The sequence below is a fragment of the Bombus affinis genome, chromosome 10 (assembly GCF_024516045.1).
Source record: "Bombus affinis isolate iyBomAffi1 chromosome 10, iyBomAffi1.2, whole genome shotgun sequence".
Taxonomy (NCBI): Eukaryota; Metazoa; Arthropoda; class Insecta; order Hymenoptera; family Apidae; genus Bombus; species Bombus affinis.
In genome coordinates this window covers 11,201,957-11,217,992 of record NC_066353.1, presented here as the reverse complement: position 1 = coordinate 11,217,992, position 16,036 = coordinate 11,201,957, and the positions used below count along the sequence as shown (strand labels likewise).

General features: G+C 28.5%; 3 protein-coding genes across 6 annotated transcripts; 2 read left to right on the top strand and 1 right to left on the bottom strand.

Annotated features, from left to right (window-relative positions):
- Positions 1–77: 77 nt before the first annotated feature.
- On the top strand, positions 78–8,311 carry LOC126921235 (serine/threonine-protein kinase SIK3-like). Of its 3 annotated transcripts, none has more exons than XM_050732611.1 (13): positions 78–287; positions 1,035–1,331; positions 1,450–1,620; positions 1,698–1,821; positions 1,913–2,033; positions 2,113–2,350; positions 2,427–2,751; positions 2,823–2,956; positions 3,043–3,202; positions 3,723–3,854; positions 4,035–4,253; positions 4,341–4,537; positions 4,644–8,311. In XM_050732611.1, exons 1-13 carry the CDS (start codon positions 135–137, stop codon positions 5,145–5,147), a joined length of 2,775 nt encoding a protein of 924 aa, XP_050588568.1. In that variant the 5' UTR covers positions 78–134; the 3' UTR covers positions 5,148–8,311. The 3 variants fall into 3 exon arrangements, with proteins under 3 accessions (XP_050588568.1, XP_050588567.1, XP_050588569.1); XM_050732610.1 differs by having other exon boundaries at positions 79–287; positions 4,032–4,253; XM_050732612.1 differs by lacking the exon at positions 3,723–3,854 and having other exon boundaries at positions 79–287.
- A 140-nt stretch (positions 8,312–8,451) lies between these two features.
- LOC126921232 (histone-lysine N-methyltransferase eggless) lies at positions 8,452–13,393 on the top strand. Of its 2 annotated transcripts, XM_050732602.1 has the most exons (15): positions 8,452–8,816; positions 8,948–9,218; positions 9,316–9,445; positions 9,516–9,659; positions 9,737–10,101; positions 10,184–10,413; positions 10,495–10,903; positions 10,974–11,207; positions 11,300–11,453; positions 11,553–11,644; positions 11,727–11,894; positions 11,956–12,264; positions 12,339–12,601; positions 12,692–13,019; positions 13,137–13,393. In XM_050732602.1, the coding sequence occupies exons 2-15, from the start codon at positions 8,988–8,990 to the stop codon at positions 13,341–13,343; spliced, it is 3,264 nt and encodes a 1,087-aa protein (XP_050588559.1). In that variant the 5' UTR covers positions 8,452–8,816; positions 8,948–8,987; the 3' UTR covers positions 13,344–13,393. The 2 variants fall into 2 exon arrangements, with proteins under 2 accessions (XP_050588559.1, XP_050588558.1); XM_050732601.1 differs by having other exon boundaries at positions 11,300–11,644.
- Positions 13,394–13,936: 543 nt separating this feature from the next.
- On the bottom strand, positions 13,937–15,609 carry LOC126921266 (myotrophin-like). The gene is made up of 4 exons (XM_050732727.1): positions 15,531–15,609; positions 15,373–15,453; positions 14,996–15,106; positions 13,937–14,796 (listed from the first exon to the last, which is right to left on the bottom strand). The coding sequence occupies exons 2-4, from the start codon at positions 15,439–15,441 to the stop codon at positions 14,620–14,622; spliced, it is 357 nt and encodes a 118-aa protein (XP_050588684.1). The 5' UTR covers positions 15,442–15,453; positions 15,531–15,609; the 3' UTR covers positions 13,937–14,619.
- Between the last annotated feature and the right edge of the window lie 427 nt (positions 15,610–16,036).

Here is a 16,036-nt window from a genome sequence, read left to right as displayed (position 1 = left end):
CTTCTGATTTTTTAATTTGAATTATTTTACTAGATGGCAGAAGTGTCGATTAGCCGTAGCACCTCTAGCGGAAATATTAATGTACTAAACAGTAAATGATTGGTAACGAGTTGAGCGAGACAAGTGATTAAAAAATGGCATCCGCGACGACGTCGCACAATGAAGTTTCGCAAGAATTTTCTGTCAACAAACTTATTCGTGTCGGTTATTACGAATTGGAAAAGACTATTGGCAAGGGAAATTTTGCCGTTGTTAAAATGGCCACCCACGTTGTGACTAAATCGAAGGTAAGTCCATTGTTAACGCATTTTTCTCACAAACACGAACACCCGTCATTTTGTCGTTATATCTTTGGATAACGGCATGGACATATAAATTATATCATATTTTACGCATTATAAAAGCTTTCTATGTAATAACAATATGTCAAAACACGAAGAGAGCTAATAACTTGAAAGAATGTTTCGCGAACCTATGTTACCAACAGATACTATTACATCGATTGAAATATGTTCGTTGGATGTTTTTTCAAATCATTATTAATGATAATAGATTGGATATCATTGAAATGTAAAAATAAAAATACCGTCAATTAATGTTCATATAGAAATTTATTGATTCAATATGTATTGATTCTATATGATCCTATGAATGTAGTATTTTTTTTTAATTTGCATTCATTCGTCTTGTTTTTCCTCTTTGTATGTTTTCCTGTTTTCATGTAGTAATTAAATCAAATATATTATATTACTACAATTTTATATATTAATTCTCTGATACTGTAATGCAATTAATTTTTATAATGAAATATGAATTATATAAAAAATACATCTTTTCTTTAATGATCTTTTATGTGCTTTGAAAAATTTGTAAACATTTTGTGTTAATAGATGATATATATTACTAATGATCATGTTGTGCTTTAAGTTTTTTAAAATAACAAAATATTAAATTAAACTGAACACAGTAGACGTTACTTGTTTGTGATATTTCTTAACAGTCATAAATTCGTAATATGTATATTTCTGTTATAGGTTGCTATTAAAATAATAGATAAAACAAAATTAAATGAAGAAAATCTAGCAAAAATTTTTCGTGAAGTACATATAATGAAACGATTAAGGCATCCACATATTATAAGATTGTACCAAGTAATGGAAACAGAAAAGATGATATATTTAGTTACTGAATATGCTCCAGGAGGAGAAATATTTGATCACCTTGTACGGAATGGAAGAATGCCAGAACCAGAAGCAAGAAGAATTTTTCGTCAAATTGTTCTTGCTGTTCGTTACCTTCATCAACAGAGAGTTGTTCATCGAGATCTTAAGGTTTAAATACAAAAAAATATATTTTTAAAATATTTCAAAAATTTATGAAAAATTAAAAAAAATGAAAAAATTGTTAGTATTTTTATATAAAATGACTATGTACATATTATTATTTTAGGCTGAGAATTTACTACTTGATGCAGACAATAATATAAAACTTGCAGACTTTGGATTTAGTAATGAATATACTCCAGGTGTTCCACTTAGCACCTGGTGTGGGTCCCCACCATATGCTGCTCCAGAAATTTTTGAAGGAAAGCACTATGATGGCCCAAGGGCTGATGTATGGGTATGTCATATTATTATTACAATGTATTAAAATAACAAAAAATTCTTATCATTTAAATATCTCATCTGTAATTATAGAGCCTAGGTGTTGTTTTGTATGTGTTGGTTTGTGGTGCATTACCATTTGATGGACCCACAATGCAACTACTACGTTCTGTAGTAATCTCAGGGAAATTCAGAATACCATTTTTTATGTCTGCAGGTAAATGTACAAATTTATATAATTTTAACATATTGTACTCCATTATGTGTTTTAAATATATACATTTGACTAATATATCAATTTTTTGTAGAATGTGAGAAACTGATTAGGCATATGTTGGTAGTAGAACCAGAACGACGTTTAAGTATTTCACAAATTTTAGCACACTCTTGGATGGGTGGAGATGGTACAACAGAACCTGAACCAGGAGGGTAATATATAAATATCAATAAAATACGTACAATAAATATATGAAAAAGGTATTTTATTTATTTTAATATATGTTCTCAGGTGTAATTCTGAAAATGTGCCACCACAATTAAATCAGGTAGTGATAGAAAATATGTTAAGATTACCAGGGCTTAGTCCAGAAACATTGTTAAAAGCAGTTCAAGGAAATGCTTTTGACCATGTGTCAGCAATATATAATCTTCTTGTTGACCGATTAGAACCAACAATGCCTAGTTTACCTAGTATTCAAAGTATACCAGGAGATTATGCTCCTGATGGAGCACATCAGTTAGAAAAGGTAAATATTGCATTTTATTCTGTTAGCTAGCAGCATGTATTTCAAAATCATATTCTTCTTCTTTGCTGTTCAAAAGTTTGGTGATACAGAAGCAGAAACAGAAGAAAGAAGTGGATTGCAACTTACACCTGGCACACCTTATCACACAACAAGAAGACACACAGTTGGACCTGGTGATACAGCTCATCAGCCACCAACATCATATCCTTATAACTATAACCATACTACAGGCGATCCTGCATTACGACTCCTTCCTATACTACAATATAATAATACTGATCCTCAAGTGTTACCTCATACAAATCTACCCTTAAACCTTCCTTTAGTACAACATCAACCTCCTCAAAACTTTCAAATCAAAGATCAACATTTATTAAAGCCTCCTCCTGTGATGGGAGCAAGTAAGTAATATATACTACAGTTTATTTTAATAAATCATTTCACTTTTTAATAAACATTTTATTAATTACAGCAGGGAGTTTTGGAAGAAGAGCTTCGGATGGTGGAGCTAATCTTCATGTCTTCTATCAACAACATGGCAGCAATTCTGGTGGTACTGAAGATGGAGGATGGAGTCAACCTGGTAGTAGAGAACACTTACAACCTGTAAGAAAAATAAATACTATGACGCTATGAAATATTTATTAAAAAATTAGTTTGCGGCACGACTAATTTGTTCATGTTGTATATAGATACAAAGTGGAAGTCCAACTTTGGTACCATGTGCTCAGTCATTAAATGTTGGAGTTAATAGTGGAAATGGTGATGCAAATGGTAATAATAGTGGAAGTGGAAGTGGCGGTAGCGATAGAAGAAGACGAAGTGGTGTTACTGCCGTTATGCAAAGACCAGGTACTGTGGATTATCCTTTTCAGGTATTTGTGTGCACATCATCAATGCACTTTATTACAACATGTTTTATATCACTTCGACGAAAGTTGATTATTATGATTTGCTGTATCAATTAGTTTAAAAGCTTGCTATATTTTTTCATTTCTAAGTTGTAAGTATTATCATGCCTTGTTTATATCTTTGCTTTTGCAATATTTGCATATTGGTATGTATTTTTGTTTCTTTATTTTGACAATGGTATGCATGATAAATGTCCTTATGTGACAAAATTTTATATTGTTACAATAAATATTATAATCATTGTGTATTATTTATCACTACTAGTATAATGTTACATACTATATGTAAATATATTTGAATAATAATTTTATTTTAAATTCATATATAATTTTATTTAAATAATATACATGTGCACTTTATCTGCCATGTACTTCATTATATTTGATTTTATTTTTGATTTTGCATGGTTTTTTGTGTCTACTGCACTACCATGCCTCGTTGGTTGGTAATATGCATGTAGTTATAAATCCGGAAATGGTAATGGAGGTGGAAGCTAGGATGAATAGAGCTTACCTCCCATCACGGCTGTTACCAACACATCTTAGAGGATCTACACATGCTAAGAAGAATCCATTGTATCATACTAGCACTGGTAATTTTTGTGTGGTTTTTTGCGTTTTGTATAAATAGAAAAACGAATTACTATAAGTATTGTACATTCGTTGTTAACACATTTACATGCTTATTTATATTATACCATATATACAAATGTGTGATTTGTATAATTATAATAATTAAATAATACATTATTTTGTTTTGCTGTTTTTAGTAGGCAACAGAGATTCATATAAGGAACCAAGTACTCATGTTTCTACAGAAAGATATTCTCCTGTTCGAAGAGCATCCGAAGGTTCTGGTCCCCCTGGACCTGGGATTCAGGCACTTCAACAAGAATATCAACAATTGCAAAGGTTAGCGTCACCATCACATAGTCCTGCAAGTATTCCTGGGTCTCCTGTACATGAAAGAGGGGTAGCAGCAATCACACAAGGTATTTTTGTCTTGTTGTTTGTTGTATGATATATAAAGTCTAAATAGAAAATTTTTAAAACTATAATATAATTCATTTTATTATTAGGTTTAAGTGGATTAACTACAGCAGCAGTACAGGGCAGCATAGTTCATGGTACTCCAACACAACCACCAGCAACACCATTAGATTTGAGTCCATTAAGACACCATAGATCACCAGCTACCACACCAGTTAGTTATTCGCCTAGTAACAGTCCAGCTTTGGATATGATTCAAGAAGAACACCCTGTAGAAATACCAAGGGTAAATAAATAACTTTCTTATTGTTAAACTTATTTAACAAATTGTTGCTTAATTATAATTTTCTATATTGAAATATGTATATTATATGATATTCTATTTGTTCTAGGTACCACCTCAAATATCTGTAACAGATCTTGGGGGACAAGTAACACTAATTAGTTGTTCACCTTCACCATCTCCATCGCCTGATTCGCTCGAAGATACGTTACCTCATTACAGTCCTCTTCCTAGCTTCATCATCTCTGAACCATGTGACCCATTGAGACCTAGTATTACACGCGGTATCGGTAGGCCACTAAATACGTCAATACCTACAGAAGTTGAAGTTACATTATCTGATGAATCGAGTAGGTTGAATTCAGAAGCTATACTAGGTCGTGTAAAACAAATTATAGATGCAAGAGCCCCTCCAAAAGGATTTGTCTTCTCTAGAGAAGAAGTGAAAGGTGGCGGGCTTAGTTTAGAATACCCAGGTGGTGTTCAAATTGAACTTAGAGTATGTGAATCAGAAGAGAAGGAAGTAAAAGGCATTAAGATGCGAAGAATTAGTGGGGACCAATTACAGTACAGTCAACTTTGTCAGCAGCTGATCTCGTGTATTACTGTTTGACGACAGCCAGCTTATAATATAATGTTTTCCTTATATATTACGTTACATTCCTGGTGCCACACACACCACTCATTACAGTATTGCACATGCATGCTGCATACGTACGAGCGGTACATTAAGCATACCATTCTTTATATTGATACATTCATATATGTAACATTCAGTGTGCTTCGTTTTTCAAGATTCTTTCTCCTTTTTTGTTTTGATTTATAAATCTGGAAAAGAGGAAATTTTTTAACTTGTGCATTAACTTGTGCACAATAATTTTTGGGAGTCTTATTATTAAGACTTTAAAAGATATACAAACATATATGCTTTTACGTAAGCAAGACGATGTTTTGCTACTTCTAAACAACCTAAGTATTAACAACCTGGACGTTTTTCATAAACTTTAATCGTTAATGTACATCACACATCATTCCTTTTTGTAGAATATTTGTCTTCATGTTAGAAGTTTATAGCTAGTAAATTCATATTTTACTGTTCAAATCATCATCAGGTGCCCTTTTTAGCTTAGGTAAAAAGAAAAGCGTCTTTTGTACCGAATTAGATGGCAAAATATAAGCATTTTCATGGTATATATGTCTTTCTAATATGATAGAGATGTTTTATATGGGATTTACTATACTTAATCGATTGCCATTGCAGACAGTTTTAATTTCATAATCTATATTCCATGTTTGTAAATATTCGTTTTACAAATACTGCAATCTTTTTTCTTTTATGTTATTGAAACTAGAAGAATTGCCTTCTTTTTTCTGGTACAAATATTACTCCGTTGGATAATTTAATTTTAATAGCTAGAGACATATACATAATCTTTTGTATAGTGCAAATACACTATTGTGGTTTGTAGTTCAAAAACTACACAGACTGAGTTACGATTGTATATCTTTCTTTTTTAAAATTGGATATTAACATTTGTTGCAATTTTTAATGATATAATCACAGATTATAAATTTTCGAAAAACAATGATATATCAGAATAGAATACTTTCGAGTGGTTGCACTTATGGAGCATTTAATTATTGTCATTTAAAAAGAAAAGTATGCAACCTAGCTCTCCTTGTGTAACCAAAGAGTTGAATTGCTTTTATAGTATCAAATATTGAAGGTACATCTTTTACCCACATTTTAAAAACAAAAGGGAAATATGAACTATAATAACTTCTAGGTAATATTAAATGAAGTTGTAACTAGGCTAGCCCTTTTTTTTATCATTATGTTGCAATGATTAGATAAAAGACATTATATTAGTGTCATATAAGAGAAGTAGAAAATTTAATTCATTTAACATAAACAAAATATTTTTCTAAATTCACTTATTCGTGAACTAAACAAAAGATAATGTGCAGAGAAATGTTTTCTGTGTATAGAACAAAGTACAATGTTTTTTATAGGATACAACTTGTACAGCTTAATTTTTTTCATTATATTATTAGATGTGTGTTTATTCTCTTTCTAGCAAAAATATTTTGACTTAATATATTTATTTTTTAAATTTATTTATTAGGTTCAATGATAATGTTTAACTCTAGAATGTTTTAAATTCACTACGATTACTTTGTAAAAATACAACACATGTAATTCGACGAATAATTTATATAATATATACAAGTTGTATTCTATAAGTGAAATCGCAAAACGTTGTATTTCCCGTACTAGTACATCTTTTATTTGAAAATTCCACTTTAAATCATAAATCAATTTATGTTTATCAAAAGTAATAATGCTTTTATGTTTCTGTAAATAATGAAATTTGATGTAAATATATGATATATACTATTTAGAGATCTCTAAAGTATACATTATATAGGCTATTCTATTTGAGATAACTGTTTTTAATATTTTAATGCATTAAAATATTTGTTAATGTATAATTATTCTTGCAGTATATTTTATTATAAAATATTTTGTAAAAATGTATATATTAATTTTAGATTCAATTAATATTACAATGAAAGAATAATCGTGGAATCATTTTCATATTAGTTTAAATCAAATCGTAAAGGAATTTACATATATTCAAATTATATAAATAAATTATTTCATTAGAGTTAGTCAAATCAGAATAGCCTACCAATATTATGTAATGCCCAATTTCCATCGAATAATTAGTAGTTTATTAAGTTTTATCATTTTTAAGTTTTGTTTCTAGATATTCAAATCAAAGTAGAAATCTTGTACATTTGCACTTATATTAGAATTAGATTTATAATGAATATATATCATTAAATGTTATGATATAACTTGATAGTCCTTTGAAGATTATTCAAGTTGCAATTTTTTAGTAATATAGATGGTATATTTCATTATAAATCATTTCCGAATAAATCTTCTGAATAATTCTTAATATATTAAGTATTAGATATCTAAAAGTATCTACTACACTATATAAATTAAGTATATTGCTAATACATGAGATAAGCGAGATTACACTCTTAGCATCTATTTGCAAAGATATCTTAAAGCAGTGATTCATTTGTACAAAAATGTTTTTTACCAAATAATGTTTCAATTCTCTTTCTATATTTTGTATAGGACTAATATTATTTGGGTCTTCCTTACAAATTTTGATTTTCCTATGATAATATTGGAATGCATGCTTTTATCCTTGTACATGATGATGTGTTGTGTATATTTTGTAAATTCTGAAATCCAGAAGACCAAAATCTAATAATTGAAAACTATATAAATTATATTATTTTAGACATTTTCTGCTATCAGTTTAAATGTACATAATTGTTACGAGAATGTTAAAAAATACCAAAAAATTTAATGACTAAATATTTTTTATTTTAGCTGAATTTTTAAATATCATGATTGAGAATGCAATTGTGCATAAACAAACAAATTCTATATTGATGGAAAATGGGCAAAAATATTACAATTACGCACAACAGTGAAAGTGTAGATCAACATAATCCAATTTACTGTACATAACACATATACATAATTATTCATTTAGGATACATACTACGTGTATGTATGCAGAAGCAAACTATGTACATTGTAAACATTTGCTATATGGATAGGATACAGATAGTATTTTCTGCTGTCAATTCTTCAACTAAGACTGTGATTTTTAAATATACTAATGGCTAGGTAGATACAATACATATTGATTAAATATGATAAAATAAAAATAAAAGAGATATTCAAGACATGTGCATTTTTAATGTTTCTATTCATTTTGTACAACAATAAACGTATTTGTTAATTGCGTTATTTAGTATCTAGATCTCGATTGACTAATATATAAATTACTTTTTTGATTATACCCCAATACTTAAAAATTATATATTATGAGTTGTACCAGGATTTCCTCTATTTATATTTGAAATTATGAATGTTTCCCGCGCTAGTTATTTGGTAGGTGGCACTAATTTGGCTGGCTTTCATATCGTTCTGTTGTAAATAAACTAATAATGGACATTTTATTTATTATTATTAAGTTTTTTTGACCACCCGTGATATGAATAAATATAAAAAGAAAATGTCAAATGTGTAGAATCAACAAAATATGAAATATTTAAATATTTTTGTATGAATTAAATTCAAAATTCGAGAAGGTTGCCGAATAAGAACATATTTCATTAAATAGTTTCATCAAATAATGTATTAAAGAAATTGTATTTATCTGTTATTAATGTAAAAATTGTTACTTTGGTAAATATTATCTTTTTTTACATTTTTAATACTTAATCAGTATTTTAGTTACCTAACCTATATATTTGTTTTTATTTACATTTACGTCATTATATTTGCTGTAAATAAATAAATATTTCTTTGTTTCCAAGTTACCAGAAGATTATAATACTTTTAATAATATTGTACAAAATGGAAGTCATTGAACTTGTTTCGGATGATGAAGCATCAGGGGATAACACACAAAAAAATAGAAATTCAATAATTTGCAATTCTAATTGTGTAAACTTTGAATGTTCTTCTGGAGTAGATATGAAATTAGCACCTTCTTTTGCATGTGCTTTTTATGGAGTGAATACAGAAAAAAAGAAAAAGCGTATGATATGTACAAAGTGTTTTATTGTTGCTTTAGAACACCAAAAGGTTTGACTTATAAAATACGTATTTTTGACTACTTAATATGGTATTGTAAGAGACAGATTTTTGTTTGATATTTACACTATGATATTAATTTTCATAGCAATTGGTCGCAGCTTTCATAGATCGTAAGCCATTATTGAAGTGTGAATTTCCAGACCGTACAATGGAGGTAGAAATTTCCGATACTGATGATTCAGATGATGAGAAAAAGAAAGATATATGTGACGAGGGTAAAATTAAAATTGTATTACAATGTATTATGTATATTTGAGATATTGGTATATGTTTTATTTGTTTCAGAAAAATATTTGCCAGAAGAAATGCTTGCGGATATGGAAGAAATGTTAGATAGCACATTAAACAATATTTTAGAGAAGTATGATGTTAACTATCAAATTAAACAAGCTCATAATGTACTAAAAGATCAGTGGGATAGAATAGATGGTATATCATTATTTTGCAAAGTATAATTTATTTATATTTGTTACATTTGAATTAGATCACATAATTTTTTTAAACAGAACAAAATGAAGTTATGGATAAAACAATTAAAGATTTGATGTGTACCATGGATATGTTACGTAATAATTTATATGACGAATTCAGACCACAGATTCAAATGCTCCAAGAACTTCAAATAAATGATGGATATGTGGATAATGGACTTTATCCATTAGTGGCAACAAAAAAAGTTACACAAATAAGAATTGCCTCTTCTTCAACGTTAGAAGATAATCAACCAGAAGTTTTACCAATTGAACAAGACAATAGCCAAGTTGTGGTTCTGGATTTACCTCCAATTGGTCCACTTGTGAGAGCACAGATAGATATTGATAGCATTGTATATATTATGAAGCATCCACTTATGCCATGGATTAAAGCAAAGGTTTGTAAATATATTCTTACTTGAATTTTATACAAATAGTTCTACATTTAATCTATTTAAAGTTTTACTTATTGTTTACTAGGTGCAAACTGTAGTTTATAGAATTCCCTTACATTGTCGTGTAAAATTATTACAAAAGAAGTATAATTCTGTTATTAAATCTGTTTCTGGTAAACAAATCGCAGCTGCTGTAACTAGCCAAGTAGTAATTCCGATTGGCACACGAGTAGTTGCTCTATTTAAAGATGTTTCATCTAGTAATTTTTATAGTGGAGTTATAGCTGAACCACCAAAAGCTACAAATAAGTATAGGTATATTTCATGGACGAAATTTTAAATAAATTAATAATATATGAATAATAGTAAGTAATAATAGATTTCTTTTTTTTTTAGATATTTGGTATTCTTTGATGATGGTTATGCTCAATATGTTGAGCATAAATATATTTATTTAGTTGCTGAATCTTCCAACAAAGTTTGGGAGGATATACCTAATGAATCTCGTGATTTTGTGAAGAAATATATTGAAACATATCCTGAAAGACCAATGGTGAAACTACAAACAGGTCAAGTAGTAAAAACAGAATGGAATGGTAAATGGTGGGTTGCAAGAGTAATTCAAGTTGATGCAAGTTTAGTACAAATGCATTTTGACGCTGATGGAAGAACAGAATGGATCTACAGAGGCTCAGCTAGATTAGGGCCTTTATATATTGAACTTTTAAAAGCTAACGCTAGACAACAAGGACATCATGCATCTGTCAATACACCTAGTCGACATCGACTGCCTGCTATCTCTAATGTATGTGAATCATTTTAATTCTATTTTTATAGGAGATAATTAATTAATGCAAATCTTACTAATATTTTAGAAAAGCAATTTACCTTATGTAGAATATACATCTAATCTAGAACCTGAGGAAGAAAGATTTTCTCAATTAGAAAAAGAACAGAATATAGTAAATGAAACTACAAATACAGTTACATCAAGTGCACCACAGCAATCACGTGCTGTTGCTAGAAAAAGTACAAGTAAAAAGCAAAGTATTGTGGATACAAGTTCCTATAATCCTACAACAGAGACAAAACCTTCTCATAGTATCGTTGTAAGTGCATTGAATAAACTAATTACAATTCTTATAAGATAATTTAAAATGAGATATAAGATTTAAAAGCATATATTATCATTTCATCTTAGTACTACCAAACACAGAACAAGATTCAAACAAAAAAATTTGTTCCACATAAATGTGGCCCTCAGTGCGTTCAAGGAATATCTTTTACACCTGATGACTTGAGAGGTTATTCACCTCTTTCAATACCATTACTCTGTGGTTGGAACAGACAACTTTGTAAATATCCAAAAGGCAAGAAAATTACATTATATCAAGCTCCGTGCGGTGTCAGATTACGAAATATGGAAGAGTTACACCAGTATCTTCGCAAAACAGGCAGCCCAATGTCAGTTGATTTATTTGATTTTGATTATTGGGTGCATTGTCTAGCAGAATTTGTCTTGGATAAATGTTTTATTAATATAAAGGTAAATAAAATATTACGATTATTGAGATAATTAATACTTGCTTAGTATTTTATAACTCTATCGTTCTTTTTTTAATTTCAAGGATCTCAGTTATGGTATAGAAAATGTGCCAATACCATGTGTTAATGAATTAGATCACACCCAACCAGATACCATTAGATATAGCACTCAGAGAGAACCAACAGAAGGAGTTAATCTTAATTTAGATCCAAATTTCTTGTGTAGCTGTGATTGCGAAGATGATTGCCAAGTATGCTCTTTTTATAATAATTTAAATTATAAGATATCTAATTATATAAATCATTTTATAGGATAAAACAAAATGTCAGTGTTGGCAATTAACAATACAAGGTGCTACTCTCGGAGGAAGAGTGCCAAATACATCTGTTGGTTACGTATATAAACGTTTACCGGAGCCAGTTACTACTGGAATTTATGAATGTAATTCTGAATGTAAATGTGCTGTAAAAACTTGCTTGAATAGAGTAGTGCAACATCCATTAACATTAAAATTACAAGTGTTCAAAACAGCTCCTCGGGGCTGGGGCATTCGATGTCTAAACGATATTCCTCTTGGATCTTTTATTTGTATATATGCTGGTAGATTACTTACAGAACAGGTAAAAAATTACAATAAGATATAGTACAAGCAGTATAAGTTATTTTAAGATTTACCTCTTTCTTTATCTCTAAGGGAGCTAATGAAGGTGGTAAAAATTATGGAGATGAATACCTAGCAGAATTGGATTATGTGGAAGTAGTGGAAAGTATTAAAGAAGGATATGAAAGTGATGTTCTCGAATCAGAAATGCCATTATCTACCACAGAAGATAAAAAAAAATCTATAACTAGCGATGATGAGGATAATACGAAAATAAATGCAAATGATTCAGATGAAGATTTCAACGTTAGTAAATACTTAAATTTCAATGTAGATTCTACAGAACCTTCTATTAGGTAAGTAAAAGGTACTTAATTATTAATAAATGATGTAGTCTATATTAACAGAATATTAATAATAAAGAAAAATTATTAATAATGATGTAGAAAAAGACTAAGAAAACGAAAACGAGATGATGTCAATCAAGATGGATCTGAAGAAAATAGCGAAGATGGACACGCTGCTAAAACCACCGAAAATGTTATGAAGTCTTCTACCAATGAAAATCGTTCAAATGATCTAGATGCAATTACTATAAGCGATGAAGAAGAAAATAGGAGTGGCAGACGCGAACCAAGTAGATTTGATCCAACAGTGGAACCAACGCAAATAGAAAGACCTAAATTTAAATCAGTAAGAGATTTCTTTGGAGAAGATGAGGCTGTTTATATAATGGATGCTAAAACAACTGGAAATATTGGACGTTACTTAAACGTAAGATATATTTTAATTGAAACTTTTAAATGACTAGAATACTTCAAAACAGAATTTGGTATTGTTACTTCTATTATTAACATTATATTTGAATTATAATTATTGGTAATTTTTCAGCATTCATGTGATCCAAACGTTTTTGTGCAAAATGTATTTGTAGACACGCATGATGTAAGATTTCCATGGGTGGCATTCTTTGCTTTAAATTACATAAGAGCAGGTCAGGAATTAACATGGAATTATAGTTATGATGTTGGAAGTATACCAGGTAAAGTCATCATCTGTAAATGTGGTGCTTCTAATTGTAGAGGTCGACTTCTCTAATATGTGACATACTTTATATAAAATTAATAAAATTTGATTAATAAATGTGATTTAGATTTCCCTTTTTTTTAAATAATATGATTTGTTATTATAAGTTGTATGAAATGCGCAACAAAGTATTTTGCTCATCATTAAAAAGATGTCATTTTTAAGTGGTTTAATAATATTTTTATTTTATATTTATATTGTATTTATTGAAATATTACAAGTTAGTGTACAAAATAAAATAAATGCAGAAAATTTAAAAATCAACTGCACTATATTTTACAAACATAATGTTTTGTCTTAAAATATTTAATATGTTAATAGTGCATTTTATATATAGATATGATATGAAAAAATAAGATATTAGCAAAAATATATATTTTATGACTATAATAGATACAATTTGTATTTTTATCAATTGACATTTGACAAATAAATTTTGGTATATAAAACGTTTTAATATATATATTATTTATATTTTATTTTTATTATTTCATTGCATATATATTTTTTTTCCTATTAATATATGTTATATTAATATATTGTAAGCAATAATATGTTAAGTAATAAATAGATGATAAATACAGGTTTAATAAAATACAATAATATACATAACAATGATGCACTGGTTTATTATTTTTGATTATTATACACCTTTAAAACTTCTTAAGACATGTTAGATAGTTAGTACCATAAAGATAGCTCTTTAATTTTCTTTTCTATAATTTATACATATCATTCTTGAAACTGAATTAAATTATGTAGTATCTTAATTCAAGCATTCAAATATTTCAGTATATACTATAACTTTTTGTCACAAAAAGCTGTTTTAGTTAGTAGGTAGTTGTAAAAAAATGTATAAAAGAAATTTGTAATATTTGTAAATTAATAACAAATATTTAAAACACGATGCTGTTTCTTATAAATGTATCAAAATATCTCTTGCTATATAATGTTACATGCTTTAAAAATAAATTTGTTTCTATTGTTAGTTTGCAAAACAATCTGTATGATATAATATTTTAAAGCTGAAACTATATATAGTTTAAATCTCTAAGAGTAACCATATAAAAGAATATGAGTTCATGATTATATGCTCCAGATGTGCAATATATTATTATAAAACTACATGTGTGTACCTATATGTTTTTGTTTTTTAATTTAAAGTGTATAAATATGATAGCCTAGTCATATGCAGAAAATCAAGACAAAGCAATGGTGATACTCCTATGAGGAACATTAAAATACTAAAATAACAAAATTATTGCTTCATGATTTGTTTGGCTTTGTGCTAGTGGAATTTAAGCAATTCTTTGATCTCATCCTTTTCAGCAGCATCTAAATAATTTGTTCCATTTGGTGTCAATCCATCTGCTCTAGCTCCTTTTTCTAATAGTAATTTTACACAATTTGTATGTCCTTCCCAAATTGCTGCTAATAATGCTGTTATTCCATGTTTATCTGTTACCTGTAAGTGAATACATTTTCCTTAAATCATTGTAATACGATTTATTTTTAGTATAATTTCTCTAATGTTCATCTCTTACATTTCAAGTAAAACTAATAAAATATTATGTACAATGCTTAGTAAAAAGAAAGATAAATAAATTTTGAATATTTTCATGTTTAAATCTCACACATATTATCTAATATTTATATATATTTACATTTGCATTTGCACCCTTTTCCAAAAGATATCTGACTACTTCACTTTGGCCATAATCAGCTGCATAATGTAGGGGTGTCCTTCCATCAATCATTTGATTGACATCGATATTCTATCAACAGGAACATATTTAGACAATTTAATATATGTTCACTTGTAGGAAAAAATGTATAACTAATTTGAAAAGGAAATATGAATGATTTTTACAACTATTAATTTAATCGGGTAATTAGTATTTTTTTATATGTTTTGAACTATATAAAATTCTATGAATTCTATATTAAACATCAAAAAGCGATATCTTTTTATGACGTTTCTGAGTAGCGGCAATCAAAAAGCAACAGAAGAAAAAGATGATTTAACGTTTCATATATTTGCCTTTTTCTCAACGATATCCCGCACTTGCTCCAAATCACCATTTTTTATTCCCCACACGAGTTCACTCATTTTCGTTATAAGCTATTAGAAAAATTTTATATATCACACAGCCTCTCAAATTTCTACGTTTATTCTAATCAGTTCACGTTCGTACTCACTCAATTCTCACGTCCATTAAATTTGGTTAAACAGCGAATTTCGCTGGAACAATCTTTCCAGGCTGCCAACATGTATAATAATAAAATGAAATCTTCTAAGATACCAACATTAAAAATAGCGTACTAAAGTCAGATAAAATGAACGATTTCTTGTTCCAATTAAATAACCAATGCTTATTTTATAACTACAACTGTATATGGTAATATTAAAAACAAGTAATTAACTATACTGTTTAACTTTCAATTTGTGTCTATATTCTAAGTTCTCTCCAACTATGTATAGAAATAATGATAATAACAAGGTAGAAATTTTTTAATTTCTCGATATTGCAAAAGTTATGCCTCTTTGTTTTTAATGTAAGTACAGTAATTTAGCGCATATAATTTAAAATTTATTTATTACAGCTGCTTTTTCATATTTCTTTAGTTAAAATTCTATTAGTTATGTTTATAGTACGTACGAATTACAAGATCAACTTAAATACTATTTATTCGTCCCGGATATA

Coding starts and splice junctions, on each gene's coding strand:
- LOC126921235 (XM_050732610.1), top strand. CDS start 135: ATGGCATCCGCGACGACGTCGCACAATGAAGTTTCGCAAGAATTTTCT. Junction 1,621..1,697: donor GCCCAAGGGCTGATGTATGG/GTATGTCATATT, acceptor CTGTAATTATAG/AGCCTAGGTGTTGTTTTGTA. Junction 1,822..1,912: donor ACCATTTTTTATGTCTGCAG/GTAAATGTACAA, acceptor AATTTTTTGTAG/AATGTGAGAAACTGATTAGG.
- LOC126921266 (XM_050732727.1), bottom strand. CDS start 15,441: ATGAGTGAACTCGTGTGGGGAATAAAAAATGGTGATTTGGAGCAAGTG. Junction 15,107..15,372: donor GGGATATCGTTGAGAAAAAG/GCAAATATATGA, acceptor TCCTGTTGATAG/AATATCGATGTCAATCAAAT. Junction 14,797..14,995: donor AAAAGGGTGCAAATGCAAAT/GTAAATATATAT, acceptor ATTCACTTACAG/GTAACAGATAAACATGGAAT.
- LOC126921232 (XM_050732601.1), top strand. CDS start 8,988: ATGGAAGTCATTGAACTTGTTTCGGATGATGAAGCATCAGGGGATAAC. Junction 10,414..10,494: donor AAAGCTACAAATAAGTATAG/GTATATTTCATG, acceptor TTTTTTTTTTAG/ATATTTGGTATTCTTTGATG. Junction 12,265..12,338: donor GTAGATTACTTACAGAACAG/GTAAAAAATTAC, acceptor TTTATCTCTAAG/GGAGCTAATGAAGGTGGTAA.